The sequence below is a fragment of the Talaromyces amestolkiae genome (genome assembly GCF_001896365.1).
Source record: "Talaromyces amestolkiae strain CIB chromosome Unknown scaffold4.1, whole genome shotgun sequence".
In the NCBI taxonomy this organism is placed as follows: Eukaryota; Fungi; Ascomycota; class Eurotiomycetes; order Eurotiales; family Trichocomaceae; genus Talaromyces; species Talaromyces amestolkiae.
Window position 1 is genome coordinate 1,086,458 of NW_024468040.1, and position 15,084 is coordinate 1,101,541.

The window sequence follows — 15,084 nt, forward strand, 5'->3', positions numbered from 1 at the left end:
CCTGATTGGCGCAAATCGAGAGAGAGTCGGCGTCCCTAAAAGGCTAGCGTAATATATTTCTCTGAGGCTTAGGCAGGTGCGGGGTCCCAAACAGGGAAGGCGCACACCCCCAGGCTGTGCTTTACTGCGGCTCTGATTGGCTCTGGCGAGTGTAGCCTGAGGCTGACTCACCCACAGACATGCAACCATAACGAGGCCGCTCAATATCAGGAGTCTCCGCAATCCCTCTCTTCCTCAGGCTCTTCATCTCTTTTAATACTCGTAGACGTCGGATGTGTCTTGTCCTCTTCATCTACTTTTTTCATCACTCTGGCAATCCCCAGCTTTGCTCTGGTGAAGCAGTGACAAGAGATTGATTTGGTCATTAGTCATAATCAGTCAATTGCACTCACTGTCGCCATTTTCATTCATTATTTATTCAGACAGAGGGGAAGAGAACACTATTATGGATAACTCTCACGTTTACGACCAAGGGTTCGACTTTGGTTCGTTTATCAACTTCCCTGAAGACAACAACACGGACTTCCAATTCCCCACTGAGGATGTCTCTGCCGATCTGAGCTTCTCGGACATGCAGCTCATCCCAGACATGGACTTCTCCCAGTACGATGCAAGTGTCAATGCTTTTGACACCTTTGAGTATCCTGCCTCTTCGGTCAATGAGAGTCCCCTCACAGCCAATTACGAATCATTTGCACCACAAGCGGATGAATTCCGTTTCCTCGTAGATTCATGGGCATCTGCAGACCAACGCTCCCGCTCCATGAAACAAAAAAGAAGAGACGCCGCCATTGACCTGCATTTGCAACGCTTCGCAACCACGCATTCTGACTCTCAATTGTTTCCCACCGATTCGGAATTCTCCTTCTCCGACTCGCCTTCAAACTCGTACTCCCAATCATCACAGCAGAGCCCGATTGCGAGCACACCAGTCTCTTCAGCATCTCACAGCGATAAGTCGGTCCCTCAGACCGGTGGCCAGGAGCTTGTGTTTGACATCAATCTGAACACGGCTAAGAATTTGCCAAAAAAACAGAAGAAGCGCACTCAAGCTCAGATAGAAGACTACATCAACGCTCGCCGGAACGGCGCTTGCCTCAAGCACAAGAAACAACACAAGAAGGTTAGTCTGCCTTCTGACTTTAGTGTCTCAAGCTAACATGGATAGTGCAACTGCCACGAGAAACAATCAGCAAAGGTTGCATTGGAAACCAAGAGAAAACGCAAGGCAACCTTGTCCAAGGCTGCTAGGCCTGCACCAGGATTAGTGACTACTTCACCATCTGAGACTCCATCTACTACTTCTCGGTCATCTTTCTCGCCATCCTTATTTTCTCAAGTTGATAGCCAATCGTTCAACGAGGAGATTGACTCCGCCTTGGCAAGCTTGGATGACTTGAATGACATGGAGCGATGGGCAAACTTGGTATCGCATACATCAACAGCAGATGCAGCCCAACTTTATCAAACAGAGTCATATGGCATTTCACCTGCTCGTCACCGTACCATCAACACGCCGGAGGTATCCACAAATCTACAAACCAATTTTGGATACTTGCCACAGCGGGACGAATCCTTCAATCACTTGCTTGGACTACGGGATGGCATCAGCGATGGCGGCTCATACAATGCTGGCGGACTAGTCACGACAGGAGGACTATCAGCCCTGGAAGTAGGCACGTCTGGCCTCACGCCGAATATTTCATCTGGACAGGAAGCTGTACAGACAACAGGACTTACAAGACTAGCAAACGCACAAGGACTGGTGTCCACCCCGACCCAACAGGTGCTACCAACGAATGTCTCGCTGGTTCATTCAGAAACGTCGCCGCGACAACCGGGCGGCGCATCTACTCCAGTGCAGAATACTTCGTCTGTACGGCTAGGCTCATTGGAATCAACCACGATGGTACTGCCAACCGCACAACAACAGCAATCCACCTCGGTCCCGCAGATGCTACCGACGACCAGCTCGCTGGTTCCACCGGCAGCATCATTGGGACGACCGGTCCACCAAGGACCAGTGGAAATTGTTGTGCCAGCGTCAAGCGTGGTTCGACAGACAGTGCCAACTTCAAGCTTACTACCACTGTCTTCGACAGCAATGCCTCGACTTTCGACGGTTGCGCCTTCATCTGTTGCTCCAGTGCTATCGACATGGCAAGAGGCTCCAGCTCCATCAGCAGTGATGGTGCTCTCGGCAATCCTCGCCCCGGAACTGCAAACTCTGTTCAGCGGACTACAAGCATCAAACCCTCTCAGTGCAATGTTCAAAGACGCCCCACAGACCGGGTATCTGGCAGTTCAGGAATTCTACAGAGTTTCTACAGTCATTTTATCCGCGGTGTACTGGATGTCAAAACTTTGTGTCGAGGCTTTCCAAGGCATGCAACAAGTTGCGATGCTGTTTCAGTCGACATTGTATAATATCGCCGAGCGATTCCACCAACGCAAGCCTGTGACGAATACTTGTGCCTCGGTGTTGTCTACTTCGCTATCTTTAGGTCGCCCGATGGCTCTGCAAGTTTGATTAGGTTGGCCTGATACAAAATGCAAGTCTAGCTAGCACCTATTGATGGGCTGTTTCTCGACGAAACAAGAAGAGGTAACACGTGGATGGGATCAACATCTGATGGGTAAGCCAATCCGCCGGTGAATTACTAGTCAAGATACATGAAGTGATAGCAAAATGATAAATGCATCCCACCTCGTTAATTCTCATCCACTTGATTCTCAACCAGATCATGATAGACTTGTAGAAAAGTTAGTGTATCTAGAGTGTATCTATCCAGTAAACATCCTACGCACCACGTTCACGTGACGTCTCGTACACCTCCGGCATCTTTCTCCCGCCATTCCACCTGGAGGTTCACTTTGAGACATAAGAGCGCGCGAGTAAATTCATACGCTGCGATCACCATGTACTGGCTCTTGTATGGAATTCTTATCTCTCCAGCCATGTTTCATAGACGCGAAGCAGCGGTACTATGTTAGGTTAGGGTAGAGCAGGCACATTTTCGGCGGCTATGTGCATGAGCGGTAGCTGCGCATAGCAGGGATGTCTGTACCTCAGCCTGCCTAGCTGATGGTATTGGGAACCTCCCAGCCTGCCACTTTCCAGCTCAGTAATTGCCATAGTGAAAGTTGGGCATGTAACTTTATGGCTTAATTATCTCCATCGTTCAATACGTTATCTCCCCATCAATCCTTGATCATTATCGTAGACGTTATATCGTTCACAATCTGCCTTTGAAGTTTTCTAGGTGAAGATCGCAGTACCGAGATGTCTGACGACTCCAAGAGGAAGAGGGGAAACTCTCACAGAGAGCTCCTGGATACCTTCGAAAAGGCAACGACAACGTTCAAACTTTGTCCAAACCGCATATGGGTCGTTGCCAGGGAGAAATTACCGCAATTATTACCACAAGACAGCTCGATACTAGCCGACGGTAACTCGATCTCCAACGATGAAGAGCATCATCATGACTTGTGCACATTTGATTTCTGCGAACATTCGCAACGCGATTTTACCGCCGTTGAGCAGCGCCACGAGTGCGAAGAAGAAGAGAAGAATGACTGTGTGCAGCTCAGAGGCCTGTTTTCAAGAGATATACTGAACGCAGCTGCGGAGGCTGGAAGCTCGACCGTGTGGAGTTTGGATGGGACATCAATAGTCGAAACCCCTCGGCCATATATGGCAATCTCCCACGTCTGGTCAGATGGGACTGGAACGGGGGGCTGGGCAGAGGGAGAAGTCAACATATGCCTATACAATCTTTTTCAAGAGATCGCCAGACAATTCCAATGTGAGGGAATCTGGTGGGATACTATCTGTATCCCTAGAGAAAAGTCCGCTCGTAACAAGGCTATCCGGAAAATTCAGAATAATTACCAGGACGCTCGAATCACCTTGGTGCATGACTGCTTCCTCCGAAACTGGGAGTGGGTTAATGCTGAAGGTGCCTGTTTTGCTATTCTCATGTCGCCCTGGTTCAGTCGAGGCTGGACAGCTTTGGAATTGGCCAATTCGCGCAAAGTGAAAGTGGTGTTTAAAGGACCGTGCGGTCCTCTTATTAAGGACCTCGATGAACAAATTCTCGCAAGGGACGACACGTGTTCCGGTCCTCATAAAGCGGCGACTGATATAATCAGGACTCTCCGAAAGGGCGTCTCGGATCTCAATGGCCTTTTGAGGGTATTGGGAGCGCGCCATACCTCTTGGCCCAAGGATATAGCTATCATTTCCGGACAATTAGTCGGCGTTGAAATAGCATCTCAGTCTGGGAAGCAGGATATATGGCAACAAGATATCTATATAAGTATTCTCAGGAAATTAGGCAAGGTTTCACCGCAACATCTTTTCCATAATTCTGCAACCATGTCCAGAGTCAGCTGGTGTCCAAACAGTCTGTTTGATATGCCCATTTTTGATTCAAGCGTTATGGCTGAGTCCGAGGAAACTCTCAGCATCACGGAAGATCTGGATCTCGTCGGGAAGTGGAAATGTATCCCTGTGAACCGCTCTCATATGGAGAAGTGTGTTTGGAACGGTATACATCCTCTTATAAGAAAGCGGCTTGAGCATCACCTGGAGGATGAGGATGAATGTGTCCTCCTAACCGAGTATGTCTCTACGTCTGAAATTGGCCTTGTTGATAGAGCTCTACTGGTGAAGAAACTGGGCAAAGGCTCTTATGGTTATGTAGGAGCATTGTATTTCCACCCAGGTCTGACAGAGACTGAAGGTCGGATCGAGGAAGTAAGATTATTAGCTGATATACGGGGGAGAGAAAGTAATCCCGACTCTAATGCCCGGGTAACGAAGAGCCGGAAATACAGCGACTGGGGAATCCCTGCCCTACCTTCAGCAGCCTTGAATGGAGACGAAAATCGTGTCGAGAACTTAGTACAGACGGCAAGCCCTAGCCTTCATGAACTTGCTTCAAAAAGGATAGCATTGAACTATGCGATCTGGAGAGGGCACCATGACGTATTCCACGAGCTTGCCAAGAGCCTCGTTGAAAAAGCAGAAGATCTTGATGTGCAAGATAAGCTTGGACAGCGGCCGCTGCACCTTGCGGCAGAACGAGGCGACGAGATCGCAGTTTCATATTTACTTCACAATGGCGCTCGTGTCGAGGCGAAGGCAGAGGATGGGGAGGAGCAGACTGCGCTACATCGTGCAGCCTGGGGAGGCTCGACACCGGTTGTGCAGTTGTTGCTAAATGCGGGAAGTCATGTAAACACTAAGGACAAATTTGAGAACATTGCCCTACACACAGCAGCTGAAAAGGGATTTGAGTCTGTGGCTACACTACTGATTGAGAATGGCGCGGACGTAGATGCCAAGGGTTGGAATCACTTGACGCCGCTACATTACGCAGTCATAAATAGGCACGAGGCGGTAGTCAAGCTACTGCTAGACAGTGGCGCAAATGTCGAGGCCAAGGATAAAAAGTTTGGTTGGACGGCGTTGCACTTGGCAGCATTGACTGAGCACGAGGCGGTAGTCAGGCTACTGCTAGATAATGGCGCTGACATTGAGGCCAGGGACAACGAGTTCGGCTGGACGGCACTGCATTTAGCGGCAGTGAACGGACACAAGGCCGTAGTTGAGCTGCTAGCCATGAGGAACGTCAAGATCAATTTGGAGGATGAAAAGGACCGGGCAATGCTGCAGATAGCGATAGTGAACGGGTATGAGGAGGTAGTCAAGCTGCTCGCCAACAAAGACGTCAAGGACAATTTGAAGGATGAGAAGCGACGTTGGACTGCCCTACACTGTGCGGTAATGAGTGGACCATCGGCAGTATTCAAGCCACTAGTTGACAAGGTCGATGTGAATTTCAAAGATAATGGTCAAACCGCGCTGCAATTAGCGGCAGAGAATGGATACAAGGCAGTAGTCAAGAAGCTGCTGGTCAATATGCGTTATGAGGCTAACGCGAAGGATGACGATGGTCGGACGGCGCTGCGCTTGGCAGCAGAAAATGGGCATGTGGCGGTAGTCAAGCTATTAGTCGATAAGGGAGTTGATGCTGACTCGGAACACAACGGTAAAACACCACTGCACTTGGCTGTAGCGAACGGGCACCAGGCAGTGGTCAAGCTGCTTGTCGAGAACGGCGTCGACATTAATTCCACGAGGTGGCTTGACAGCGCACACAGCCACTACGGTCAGACGGCGCTGCACTGGGCGGCTGAGGGCGGGTATGTGGCGATGGTCAAGCTGCTTGTCGAGAACGGGGCTGATATTAACACGAAGCTATCAGCCCAAAATCAAACACCACTGCATTTGGCGGCAGTGAATGGGTATGTAGCGGTTACCAAGCTGTTGGTCGAGAACGGTGCCGATATCGAGGCGAAGCGAGCGGACTACAGTCAAACACCACTGCACTTGGCAGTAGCGAAGGGGCATGTAGCGGTTATCAAGCAGTTGATCAAATACGGCGCCAACGTCAACGTGGAGCAGGAGTACGGTCAGACGGCGCTGCATTCAGCGGCGGCGAACGGGGATGTGGCGATTATCGAGCTGTTGGCCAAGGCTGGTGCTGATATCGACTCGACGTCGAATGACTGTAAGGGGTACCACGGCGAGTACGGTGATGGCTACCAGCCTTTTTACGGCAACTACAGGGGTCAGACGGCGCTGCATTTGGCAGTAGCGAACGGGCACGAGGCAGTGGTCAAGCTGCTTGTCGAGAACGGCGCCGACATCAACTCAATGGAATGGGGTTGCAATAGAAACAGCCACCACGGTCAGGCGGCGCTGCACTGGGCGGCAAAGGGCGGGCATTTGGTGATGGTCAAGCTCCTGGTCGAGAACGGGGCCGAGATCGACCTGGAAAATAGCTATAGGGGCATTGAGGACGGCGACGGCGGCGATAAAGACTACGGTGGTCGGACGGCGCTGCACATGGCGGCAGCGAACGGGCATGGTGCGGTGGTCAGCCTGCTGCTCAAGTACGGCGCCAACACTCGCTTGGAGGAAAGCTATAGGGGCCGTGTCGATTACGACAGCGATAGTTACATTGATGGGTACGGCGAGGCCTGTGATGACTACGGTCACGACAACAATGAATACTATAGCGGAAGGACAGCGCTGCAATTGGCAGTAGCGAACGGGCACGAGTCGGTGGCCGACCTACTGGCATCTCACAGGACTACTTGACTAAACCTCTCGTCTTCCTTCCACCTGGAATTTTCCATTCTCTGAGGGCGAAACCCCAACGCAACACATTATGCAAGTCATCCTGCCATTCATTTTACTGAATAGTATAGTTTGTTGACGCCTTTGACAGTTTGATCAAAGCTCGCATGTCAAATCTGATGATGGGATCATCCTGTAGCAGAGAATGACATCAACAATATCGAGGATGATGAACAAACAACATCACGAGGCAGAAGCAAAAGAGAATATCCAAGCATGTCACATGATGTCAGCCCCCTGACAGTCGGTCCACGTGCTGATAAGCAGAAGCTTCTATGGAATGTTCTGTCGGCCAATCAGAGCGGTGAGGAGGGGCGGGKATCTATGAGGAGTCAAGGGTTACTTTCCTATAATTTCTTATACCAATTGATATGACTGTTTGTATGCCACTTCGCGAATCCAGATATGAGCTCCAGGGCCAATTCAACAAAACCCCATACTCACAATACTTGTTTCTATTATAGAATCTCTGATCATAATCTTGCCCTACGCCCAACGTTCACGGCCAATACAGGGCGGCGTTCGCGATTAGCGCGCACGCGTTGCCAGTCGGATATCAACCGGTCCTCTATAAGGMCCCGCTTCTATGCAGTCGAGCTAGATTAACTCGATCCCACGTTGGCACGTTCCGTTCCATTGACGGCATCTCTGCTTATGATGATTATCCCGCGTTGGGATTAGTAGATCCATTAGCTGGGAGGGGAGATAAACGCGTTTCTCTTCCCTCTCTTTTTTCTTTTCTTCTTGACGCACGTTGCATGCAAGTCTGAGAGTAAAAGTGAGGCATCACCTGCAACCATGCAGATCTTCAACCTCATTTGCGGCCTGCTAGCTATCGCCAGCACCGTTGTAGCTGCCCCCGCTGCTCGCTGTGATTCCTCAGAGCCGTCGACGACAGGTATCGAGTCGCTCCTGCAGCGCCGATTGCCGCAGCATGCGGACAAATTCGAGTTTGGTATTGTGAATGCAACCTCGCTCGGAGAGAATGACGTTTATGTCGTATCGAATGGGGAGAATGGGAAAATTAAGGTTGAGGGTAGTTCGTTGAGTGCGTTGGCTACAGGGTATGTTTTTCCCACTATGATAGTTTTCATGTACGGCATGCTGATTATGAGTAGATTGCATCGCTATCTGGCTGATGTTGCGCATGTCGATATCTACTGGTTTATTGGCAGCCGTCTTGACCAAATTGCCGGACAACTCCCAAAGGTCAGCGAGACCTTGACGGGATCTAGCGTTGTGCCGTATCGATATCACTTCAACACTGGTAACCCCTCTTCTCTAAATCTTCTTACTTTAAACTTATTTAAGAGTAGTAACAACATCCTACACTGCCGCATTCTGGTCCTGGGAAGACTGGGAACTCCAACTCGACTGGATGGCGCTTCGCGGCGTAAACCTGCCTCTGGCCTGGATCGGCGTCGAAAAGATCTTCATCGAAGTCTTCCAAGAGCTTGGACTGACCGACGCCGAGATCGCTGATTTCCTTAGTGGCCCTGCGTTCCTTGCATGGAATCATTTCGGTAATATTCAGGGATCGTGGGGCGGTTCGCTACCCTATTCATGGGTTGATAGTCAGTTCGACTTGCAGAAGAAGATTGTCCAGCGTATGGTTGAGTTGGGTATGACGCCCATCCTGCCTGCATTCCCGGGGTTTGTGCCGAGAGCAATTACAAGGGTGCTTCCTGATGCGGATGTTATTAATGGTTCTGCGTGGGAGGCGTTTCCAACGTTGTATACGAACGACGCATTTATGGAGCCCACGGATCCTCATTTTACCGAGATTCAGAAGAGCTTTATTTCCAAGCAGACTGCGGCATATGGAGACGTCACCACATTCTACACACTGGATCAATTCAATGAGAATAACCCGTCCTCTGGTGACTTGAGTTATTTGAAAAATGTCAGTTCCGGAACCTGGCAAGCGCTCAAAGCCGCTGCCCCAAACGCTACATGGGTTATGCAGGGCTGGCTGTTTTCGAGTAACTCTGCATTCTGGACCAACGACCGCGTTGAAGCGTACCTTGGCGGTGTGACCGTTAACTCAGATTTGCTGATTCTAGATCTCGCGTCTGAGTCGCTGCCGCAGTGGCAGCGCACAAACTCTTACTTCGGCAAGCCCTGGATATGGTGCCAGATCCATGACTATGGCGGTAACATGGGATTCTACGGGCAGGTCATGAACATCACCGTCAACCCGATTGCCGCGCTGAACAATGCAACGACCTCTCTTGTCGGATTTGGTCTTTCCATGGAGGGACAGGAAGGTAATGAGATTGTCTACGATCTTTTGCTCGATCAGGCCTGGAGCGCGACGCCGATTGACACAGCCACATACTTTCATGACTGGGTTGCCGCGCGATACGCTGGCAGCAAATCTATCCCCACCGACGTCTACAACTCATGGGACCTTCTGCGAACAACCGTCTACAACAACACCAACCTCGCCTCCAACGCCGTCCCCAAGGCAATCTTCGAACTGATCCCCAGCGCAACTGGCCTTGTGAATCGAACAGGCCACCACCCAACAACCCTCAACTATCACCCAGCCGACATGGTCAAAGCATGGAGTCTATTCTACAATTCAGCCTTCAAGGAACCCTCTCTCTGGCTGAATCCAGCCTATGAGTTTGATCTTGTCGATATGTCTCGCCAGGTGTTGGCAAACGCCTTTATTCCAGTCTATCAAGAACTCGTTGCGGCATGGAACACCTCCACTCCATCAACAACCAAAATCCAGACCATCGGCGCAGAGCTCATCGGTATCTTGACCGCCGTCGACACAATTCTCAGCACAAACGAGAATTTCAAACTGTCAACCTGGATCTCTGCCGCGCGCACATCCGCGGGCCAACAGAATCTAGAAGATTTCTTGGAGTACGACGCTATTAACCAAATCACTCTCTGGGGCCCCGCGGGCCAGATTAGCGATTATGCTTCCAAGTCCTGGGCTGGACTCGTATCGTCGTACTACATTCCGCGATGGGAGAAGTTCATTGATTATCTGGTCGACACAAGACCGGCGCAGTATAACCAAACAGCTTTCAATGCGGAGTTGTTGAAGTGGGAGTTGCAATGGCAGAACGAGACTATTGCTGCTGCTACGAAGAACGGTGCAGAGGCTAAAGTCGCTGGAGGTGTGGAGGGGGTGTTGGAGGGTTTGGTTGGAACATGGAAGGATGTTTTTTCTGCTTGATCATTATTAATGTTGATGAATGGTTATAGAGAAATAATCTGTAATAGTACGATAAAAGCTATCGATGGCACGTGCTATAGACCTCTAGAAGTAGAAAAGCATCCCTTACTAGAACGGCCCGCCCTCCAACTCTACTCAAAACAACAATCGCCACCTCAACGCCAGAATGTATACAGATGACGATCGGCAAACAACAAGACCGAAAAACGCAAAAAGACACCGTCAATATGCAGCATACAAACCGCAATTCGCTCGCAGACAGCAACCGAGTCACTTCTGTCGCGTCGAGGTGATTATGTATGTTGGTCCCTTCAAAGCATCCAATTCCAGCCCAGCGTAAATCTGATTAGCGTTCCCCGCTATTTGCTCTTGTTCGCTCAGACCCATTTATTTTCTTCTATACATATATTTTATTGTAATATACATACTATTGTTCATACACGCTGATTTACATAGACCGCTCTTACTGTTCCTCACAATCGTGCTCGCAGGACTCATGGCCATGAGCGAATCACTAGCCACAGCAAAACGGAGCACAGAATCGTACTTGACATACTCTACGGTGAAAGGCTATTTCCTGCAGGACGAGGAGGATACAGATTCACGCAATTTCGACTATGTACATCTTGTCTTCTACACCCTGTACTTCCTAAGACCGATAATTAACAATTAGGCGATAGGTTGCGACTAATTTCGGCCTCATAAATCGGACTTATGATTATGAGGGGCAATTATCTGCACGACATGAAGGACACGAGGATGAAGCTGAGCCAACGACGCAATGGTCTCGCTTCGAGCGACAAGTTCGCACTTTAAATGAACAAGCAGACCCAAATGTGGCGTACAAAGTCCTCTACCTCGGCCGACATGGCGAGGGCTTCCACAACGTTGCGCAGAGCTGGTATGGCGATGATGCCTGGGATGTACGTTCCCCCAACCTTACCTTTATAGTCTTCTTGACTTCCGTGCTGACAAAAGAGGTGAGAAAAGTGCTACTGGTCACTCCAAGATGGCAACGAGACATCAATCTGGTCTGATGCCCGACTCACACAAGTCGGAAAGTCGCAAGCCCAGACCGCGCATGATGCATGGCAGAAACAGATTGAGCAGCAAGTCCCGTTTCCGGAGATGTTTTACGTTAGTCCATTGAATCGGTGTTTGGAGACTGCAGCGATTACGTTTCGGGGACTGGAGAAGGAGGTTGTGAGACCCTTCAGGCCGACGGTTAAGGAGGTTCGATCCACCTCCCCAATCTGTTTAGATTGATGGACTGTTTCGAGTTTCAAATTGAGTTAACTGTCATAGTTGGTACGAGAAACCATTGGTATACACACCTGCGACCGCCGCTCCAGCAAAACTGCCATTCAAGAAGAATACCCAGACTACATCATCGAAGAAAGCCTCACCGAAAACGACGAACTCTGGCATCCCGAAGAGCGCGAATCAGACTCTGCGCACAACGCTCGCTTGAAGAAATTCCTCGACGACATCTTTGCAGCCAACACAGACAACACATTCATCTCCATCACAGCGCATTCAGGCGCCATAACCTCTATATTGGATGTCGTCGGGCATAGACGATTCGAACTACAGACTGGCGGCGTTATACCGGTTCTCGTAAGGGCGGAGAGACTGCCGGGAAAGGAGCCGGATAGAATTATTGAGCCTCCCACGGGCGTGCCGGCATGTAAGAGTGATCCGTTGGCGGCTGGAGGGAAAGGGCCGTTACAGGTTAGAGAGGTAGTTGAGGTATAATCTACGTATTTAAGATAGAATCAATATCTCAATTCGTTATCATCGTCATCATTTGTACTAGCATTGGTATCATCTGGATAGTCAAGCATCGAAAACATTCAAGGACACATCACCCCTTGAGCACCATCAGTTTGAGAAGAATGCTCGATCCTCTACCTAGATAGTCGACTATTCATGTGCAGATCCATGCCGACCCCCGAAAAAGGGTAACTCCAAATCACCCACGATCTCAACCAAGGCCTCTTCATACCGTTGGCGTGCGGGGTCTGTGAGCATGTCGAGATATTCACTTCGCAGACCGTATTTTGCGATTTGAGAGCGCACATCAGCGATGTCGATAATGTCGGTGTTGCTATGCTCGAGGTAGTGATCTGGCATGTTCATCGATGGAGATTCAGGGGATGGAGATGGAGACGGATCATCGCCCGATGCTGTAGGTCCTGACATAGTCTGCGCCGAATCATTTAGGACTGAAGCAATCCGCATAATGTCTCGATTCGCCACATGCTGATGCTGGATAGGAGACTCGATCATGGCGTGTTCATCGGTAGTCGAAGACGTGGCAGGKTTAGGGCTTTTGTTTTCCAGTCCAAGCACCATACTGTGATCAAGACCGTTGACTACTGGCTGAGTGTCCATCGAGTCGTCATCGTGAGTATCTAAAGCTTCCAGGGCGCTCGTGATGGCAGCTATTGTGCCTGGATGGCGATAGTGTTTGAACTTGAGGGGTGTACGTTTCTTCCTGCTGACTGGTTTCTTGACTTTCTTCTCGTCTTTGGGATCTTGTCGCGATGAGGATGGGGTTAGTCGAGAAAGAGGTAATTTGCGGCGAGCCATGGGTGTAGAAGTGTCTGAACTTTGGTTATCTAGCAAGGATAGTTTCTGGAAAAGTTGGCTTGCGTTGTGGTGGTGGTTATGGGGATGGAAACCCTGGAAGAGGACTGAAGAATGTGTTGTCGTGAGGGATGGGTGTAGTGACGAGGAGGGTGATGAAGAGGAAGAGCCAGACAAAAGAGAAGAGACAGAAAAATCCCTACGGATATGCGACTCGTTTGTAGGGTCAACATCGTCATCGCGCACAAAAGAAGGCTGGGTTTGACTCATGGCTTCTGGGAGTTCATTTGTTAAATCGGCAACATCCGTTTGTTTGTTGGGGGTGAAGACTTGGTCACATGTACAATGGTGCCCTATTTCAAGTTTGATACAATCACTGACGAGGCAGCTTCGTTTGTTGACCGTGAGTATAGTTAAGATTTTCGTAATCCTGCAACCCAAAGTGATGACTGAGAGAAGAGGAGAGCAGAACCAGTGATGCTCAGAACTCATATATAGGTATATCATCAGTAAAAGAAGCTGCGCATTTGGGAGGAGTGTGCAAGTATTAACGAGCTCTCTGGCAAAGCCCGTTGTATTGATTTGATTACCTGGCCAGTTCCTACCATATCCCAACTGACGACATCTATTGCTGGGAAAGAGAAGGGTCTTTGAAAGTTGGCGCACTTCGACTTTGGACGGCTGTGATTAACATCGAGGCAGTCGATAACCAGTATCTATGTCAAATTCTTGCACATTCGTCCGGTAAATTGTCATGTATGATTTGATTTCTATAGTACAGTCGGCCAAGATGGTAGATATAAAGACAAAAGGAGAAAGAAACCCGTAAACGGCGACATGCTCAGGAATACACGATATAAAACACGGTGAATAATTACCAGCTGTAGTACTGGTTCTGCTGCGACACAGGTCGATCCGGCAATTGTGTCCACAGTTGGGATTTACGCTGACGCAGCGCTCTCGTCTCTCGGTCCTTCCACTCGCGAATTCTAGTCTTTTCTTCCTTGAGCATCACCGACAGACCGGTGTATGGCAGGCGTAAAAGGTTGATCTTTCCTCTGGCTCGGTGGTCGTATCCTTTGTCAAAAGGACCTCGGTTCACCCATGCCTCTGAAATATAAATCGATGTTGGGTCTGAAATGGTGTGTTTCTCGCCGTCTTTCAGAATGACAGTGATCGGTTCGATCTTATTGGCAGGGTCGCTTGCTTTCCCAAGTCCCATTCCGTAACGGACGACAGCTGTGTTCTTGGCGAGTTTCAAATGTTCCAAAACATCCTTGGCGACCTTTTTCTTGCTAAATCGCATCTGCAGAATAGCTTCATCGATATTTTTGCCGGCAATTTGTCGTGCCAGCGGTGTCAACTTCTTGACTGAAGTCTTGAACCAATGAGACTTGACAAGCGATTCACGCTCTGTTGCCGCAATAATTTCCTCCTTAGTCAATCGGCCCCGTTTCCGAATCTCTCGAATGATCATCTTTCGCTCCCATCGCTTGCGTGCTTCGGGCTTGGGGTCAAGTACCCTTTGCATATTCTCCCACGTCAGTACCTTCTTATTGGTAAGTGTCTTTCCATCGGTTGTCTCTGTTTCTTCGATTTCGCCAACAGCCTCATCAGCGAAGATGGACTCTTGGCCTAAGGAACCTTCTCGCTGGGGCTCTGAAGGAAGTTGAGGTTTTCGTGTCGGCTTGTCTCCTGGCTGTGCAGGTCTGCTGAAGATAAGACCCTTCATCGAGTCCAATAAAGACGACTTCTTGGTAGGTTTGATGTTTTTTGCATCTTTCTCTTGTTCGACTTCTGCGCGTAATGGGCGGGTGTAGCTAATTGTTCGTTGGGATACTAATGTCGAGCGCGCTGCTGCTGTCAATTGCTGCATCAACGATACAATGCATGGTGGAACTTACATCTCTGCATAAGCTGCCTGTAGGGCAGACCAGCGCCCCGTGAGGCCATGATGAATTGCAGCAATTCTGGAAGTGTTGATCAATGTCTTCTATTTAGACGTTGTGAGCAAAAAATGTCAGCCGGGGAAGGAAGGTCTGGGCTTGGCACGGAGAGCAAGACAAACAAAACAAACATCCCGGCCCGG

General features: G+C 49.6%; 5 protein-coding genes across 5 annotated transcripts; 3 read left to right on the forward strand and 2 right to left on the reverse strand.

The window, feature by feature from the left end:
- Positions 1-445: 445 nt before the first annotated feature.
- BHQ10_002938 (uncharacterized protein) lies at positions 446-2,530 on the forward strand (the record flags this gene model as incomplete). The annotated part of the gene is made up of 2 exons (XM_040875138.1): positions 446-1,123; positions 1,169-2,530. 2 exons carry the CDS (start codon positions 446-448, stop codon positions 2,528-2,530), a joined length of 2,040 nt encoding a protein of 679 aa, XP_040731442.1.
- A 753-nt stretch (positions 2,531-3,283) lies between these two features.
- On the forward strand, positions 3,284-7,171 carry BHQ10_002939 (uncharacterized protein; the record flags this gene model as incomplete). The annotated part of the gene is made up of 1 exon (XM_040875139.1): positions 3,284-7,171. One exon carries the CDS (start codon positions 3,284-3,286, stop codon positions 7,169-7,171), a length of 3,888 nt encoding a protein of 1,295 aa, XP_040731443.1.
- An 837-nt stretch (positions 7,172-8,008) lies between these two features.
- On the forward strand, positions 8,009-12,161 carry BHQ10_002940 (uncharacterized protein; the record flags this gene model as incomplete). Its single annotated transcript, XM_040875141.1, has 7 exons — positions 8,009-8,274; positions 8,329-8,477; positions 8,527-10,360; positions 10,863-11,025; positions 11,087-11,329; positions 11,397-11,639; positions 11,712-12,161. The coding sequence occupies 7 exons, from the start codon at positions 8,009-8,011 to the stop codon at positions 12,159-12,161; spliced, it is 3,348 nt and encodes a 1,115-aa protein (XP_040731444.1).
- Positions 12,162-12,329: 168 nt separating this feature from the next.
- BHQ10_002941 (uncharacterized protein) lies at positions 12,330-13,265 on the reverse strand (the record flags this gene model as incomplete). The annotated part of the gene is made up of 1 exon (XM_040875142.1): positions 12,330-13,265. The coding sequence occupies one exon, from the start codon at positions 13,263-13,265 to the stop codon at positions 12,330-12,332; it is 936 nt and encodes a 311-aa protein (XP_040731445.1).
- Positions 13,266-13,869: 604 nt separating this feature from the next.
- On the reverse strand, positions 13,870-14,948 carry BHQ10_002942 (uncharacterized protein; the record flags this gene model as incomplete). The annotated part of the gene is made up of 2 exons (XM_040875143.1): positions 13,870-14,834; positions 14,900-14,948. The coding sequence occupies 2 exons, from the start codon at positions 14,946-14,948 to the stop codon at positions 13,870-13,872; spliced, it is 1,014 nt and encodes a 337-aa protein (XP_040731446.1).
- Between the last annotated feature and the right edge of the window lie 136 nt (positions 14,949-15,084).